General features: G+C 26.3%; 1 protein-coding gene across 1 annotated transcript; it reads left to right on the top strand.

Moving 5' to 3' along the window:
- Positions 1–297: 297 nt before the first annotated feature.
- LOC126899265 (uncharacterized) lies at positions 298–1,498 on the top strand. Its single transcript, XM_050673976.1, has 4 exons — positions 298–534; positions 607–777; positions 852–1,007; positions 1,076–1,498. The coding sequence occupies exons 1-4, from the start codon at positions 481–483 to the stop codon at positions 1,268–1,270; spliced, it is 576 nt and encodes a 191-aa protein (XP_050529933.1). The 5' UTR covers positions 298–480; the 3' UTR covers positions 1,271–1,498.
- The last annotated feature ends 2,314 nt before the right edge of the window (positions 1,499–3,812 follow it).

The raw sequence follows: 3,812 nt of genomic DNA, 5'->3' as shown, positions 1-3,812 counted from the left end.
GTTTAAATCATTTTTTTTAGAAATTATCATATTTATATTGAAAGTCATTATTTTTAATAAGGATGATAGTTTTACAGTTGATCTTTATCATAAATTGTACAATGAACACGAATGAAATAAAAAAAAACATCAGATCTACCGAAAAAACATAATTATTTTCAGTTATGGAAAATATAACTAGTATTTTACGGTCCAAGAATATTTAACTCAAAATAGCACAATTAAATAAAATTGTCGTAAAACATTTCAGTTCTTTCCGGTGAATATAAACGCTACTGAATTTACTTTAGTTTGTTATTTGTTTTCCCGTAAAAATTGTGAATACATTCAAGTTTACAATAGTTAAATTTTATTTTTGTTTTAATTTATCATAAATTGAGAAATGACGAAGGGATCCAATGTTAAAATACAATTTATTTATTTATCACTTTTAGTTTAACAAAGATAATAGTTTATGTTATTTGTACTGCTCGAAAAAAAATGTATCTTAAAGAAACGTTTTTTCTTTGGTCGATTTCTATTTTATTGAATCAAGTAATTTTTTTTTTCGATGGTATTTATTTTAAATATAAGAATAACAGATTACATTACTTTTTATAAAAAAAGGACGGATTAGCTTTGCCGAAAGGTACTAGAGTAGCTGTTCGATTTGATAAATTTGAATGGTTTGTTAATCAAATGTTCGGACAAACGAAAGAAATTAATATAAAGAGAAATGGTGGAGCAGATCTTGTCGATATATTTCTTACGTTTGATTTTGATTTTATTATACAAAAAGTACGTAGTCTAGTATATTACGTTTAATAATTATATTTTTTTTTTTTTATAAAATACTTTTGGTTGAATTTCAGGTGAGTTTAGAAGTGATTATGTGCAAAGAACATTACATCGATTGTGTGAACTATAGGAGTTTTGAAGTGGCAAATTTCTGCGAGAATGATAAAACTATTTCTTACTTCGCGAAAATTGGATATTCTAATCAAAAAATGTCGTGTACATTTCAAAAAGTAAATCAATTTTATTCTAAAATTAGTTTTAATAATTTATTTTTTATTTGGATACTTTTTTTTTTAAGGGACCATACATATTTAAAAACTCTACAATTAACTTGGATACTATAACTAAATCGTTTGCCCTGAACTCTGATAAGTGGTGGGAAAAGACGTGGAAATTTAGAGTTGATTATTATTTTAATATTACCTTGTTGGCTATGCGTCATTACGGAGATGTTCAAATCCTTCTCCTGAGTAATCGGACTCGCAGATATTAGATAAATATTTACTCTAAGAGTCGTCATTAAAATTTATTTTTGATACATATAGATATCACCTAAGGCCTCTAAGGTGTCAATGGAGTATACTATTTAGAAAGTGCTGGTGGCAGGGTAATCATCCAATTTTTTCACAACATTTATATTGTACTGCATTTAAATCCGTATAAATATTCAATTAAAAAATAAACGTTTTGTGCATATATTATATTAATTTTAATAGTTTATTTCGATAAATATTTTAATATTTTTTTTGCATAATATACAAGTATGCATATTAAAATGTTTAATGCAATATTATTATTTAAAAAATATTAAGTGCATATAAATCTTCATTAGATCCATGATTGACGACAAGTGTTATTACCAGTAAACTACTATCAGATTGCTATAAAAATTACCTTAGTTACAAAATAAAGGTGTGTCAGGCAAGTGGAACCGACTGAAAGGGGCATATTGAGAGAGAGAGAGAGTGTGTGCTCAATTGAATGAAAACTTAATTTTCTAACCAAGTTTTACTTTTGTTGGTGCGCCTGGTATGTTTAAAAGACTCGACGGTACTCAGTTAGTATGAACGTTCAATATTGGACATTCAAAAAACTTTCTTGGTCCGAGGTCACTATAACCGATCCAGAGCTGATACGTTTGGACAAATTAATTTATAACCGCACGAAATCTAGCTGGTATAAGGAACCGAATAGTTATTAAAAAATTAATCCAATATGGTATTTTACCACCTGCTTATATATTCGTGTCATATCTTGTACCTATTTTAATTTAGTGTTTATAATTCTGTTGGAACGTTAATAATTTAATTTATTACGTGTTAACTGGACCTAAAATCGCTAATACAATGTACGTTTAGTACGTTCGTTATATTAAGAGTACGTATTAAATGTTTTAATAGAAATGTTAATTAATGCATTTTTCCATACTAAGCAAATGTATTTGATGAGAATAATAAAAAAACAACGCTGCGTAAATATATAAATACATAGAACAAATGATTTTTTTAAGTCCAATAAAATGGACGTACCAAAGATATTTATAAAAAAAACACGTTTTGACTGGTTCATTTTTCAACAACTTACGGTTAACTTTAAGCGAAAAACTTTTAAAAATATCATCATTTTTGGAGGATTTACTTATAGTTTCGTTAGGACAATGTTACGTACTATCGATGTCATTGAAACGTTTCGAAGGCACGTGAAACATCCCCTCATACATTGTTACTATAGTTTAGATGGAATACCCTTGGTAATTAGTCATTAATAATTGTTTATTTGTATTGTTCAATAAACACAACCAGTATGTTTTTTAATGAACATATTTCATATGACGAATTGATCGGACGCTTGGGGCGTTTATTTGAAACATTTCATGTAAGTTTTTTTAAAATAGCGTAAGGATGTTTTTATCTTGTTGTGATGTGTATCTTGATAAGATGTGTATCTTAGTTTTATTTGTATAATGTTTATAAAACCTATTCCGTGTGCATTTGAAACTGCGCTATCCACATAATAAAACAAAACGACTACTTAAAATTTAAATATAATTATTTCACTTCACGAACTTCTTTTATGAATAAAAAAAATAAATATATAATTAAATAATACAATCATTAACAAATTTAGTTGGACTTTAAAATAAAACTGAGAAACTCATGGAAAAAAATACACAAGTTCATTTAATACATCAAAAACTTTGATTTAATTTCTTATTAAATAATAATAAAATTATAAACTTTGTTTATTGTAAAACAAAATCTTTTATCTAATTGCTTTTAAAATTTGTATTCGGTTGTGTAGGTATTTTTATTTCTTTGTCTAATGGAAAAGCAATTGTTTCAGTATTGAATTATAATATCAAACCAAAGGAGTGGTAAAATCTTTGAGTTGTATTAATATTACAGTATTAAACTATTATAAAAGTACAAAGTGTGTACGCGAAAATCTTAGTAATGTATAAGAATTACTGATCATTTTTTTTTCTATTACCAAATTCACAGAAATTAATTTGTTATTGCATATCGTTTTAGTATGTGGATTTATTCGTTATTATTTTGAGCATCAACGGATAAACTCCCCTTTAGGAGTGAGAAAGGTCTAATGACCATCATTAAAATTGGACAAAATAATGTTTTAGTATAAAAAAAAAAACTCAGCACAGGGGGGTCGCGGCATAGTTGGATCAAGTATAATGATATCTGACAGTGATTAAAATCACTATAAAAAAAAAACGCTTCGATGCAAATCTTTAGATAGTGTTTAATTTTAAAAAATTGGTGTATTATTCCAAAAGCTTCATAAACTGCTAGTTCCTTATTAATATCCTGATTAAGACAAAGTATGTAGAATAAAAAAGAGATTATTAGAAAATAGTATTTCCCATAAAAAAATTATATTGATCAATACACTTTTCAATAAGTTATAGCATTATAATGTTAAAAATGTAAAAAAAAAAATTGAGAATTTTCACACAATAATAGCATTTGGTAGCCATTTTCACCTTGAAGATAAAATAAAGTCCGAAATTTTTTTTT

Source organism: Daktulosphaira vitifoliae, unplaced genomic scaffold, assembly GCF_025091365.1.
Source record: "Daktulosphaira vitifoliae isolate Bord-2020 unplaced genomic scaffold, ASM2509136v1 Scaffold_2, whole genome shotgun sequence".
Lineage (NCBI taxonomy): Eukaryota > Metazoa > Arthropoda > Insecta > Hemiptera > Phylloxeridae > Daktulosphaira > Daktulosphaira vitifoliae.
The sequence above is the reverse complement of the archived record's forward strand: the minus strand, read 5'-3'. Positions and strand labels throughout refer to the sequence as shown.

Excerpts from the sequence above, each read along its gene's own strand:
- LOC126899265 (XM_050673976.1), top strand. The coding sequence starts at position 481 with ATGTATCTTAAAGAAACGTTTTTTCTTTGGTCGATTTCTATTTTATTG. Across the intron at positions 535-606 it reads TTTCTATTTTATTGAATCAA|GACGGATTAGCTTTGCCGAA; the intron begins GTAATTTTTTTT and ends TTATAAAAAAAG. Across the intron at positions 1,008-1,075 it reads TGTCGTGTACATTTCAAAAA|GGACCATACATATTTAAAAA; the intron begins GTAAATCAATTT and ends TTTTTTTTTAAG.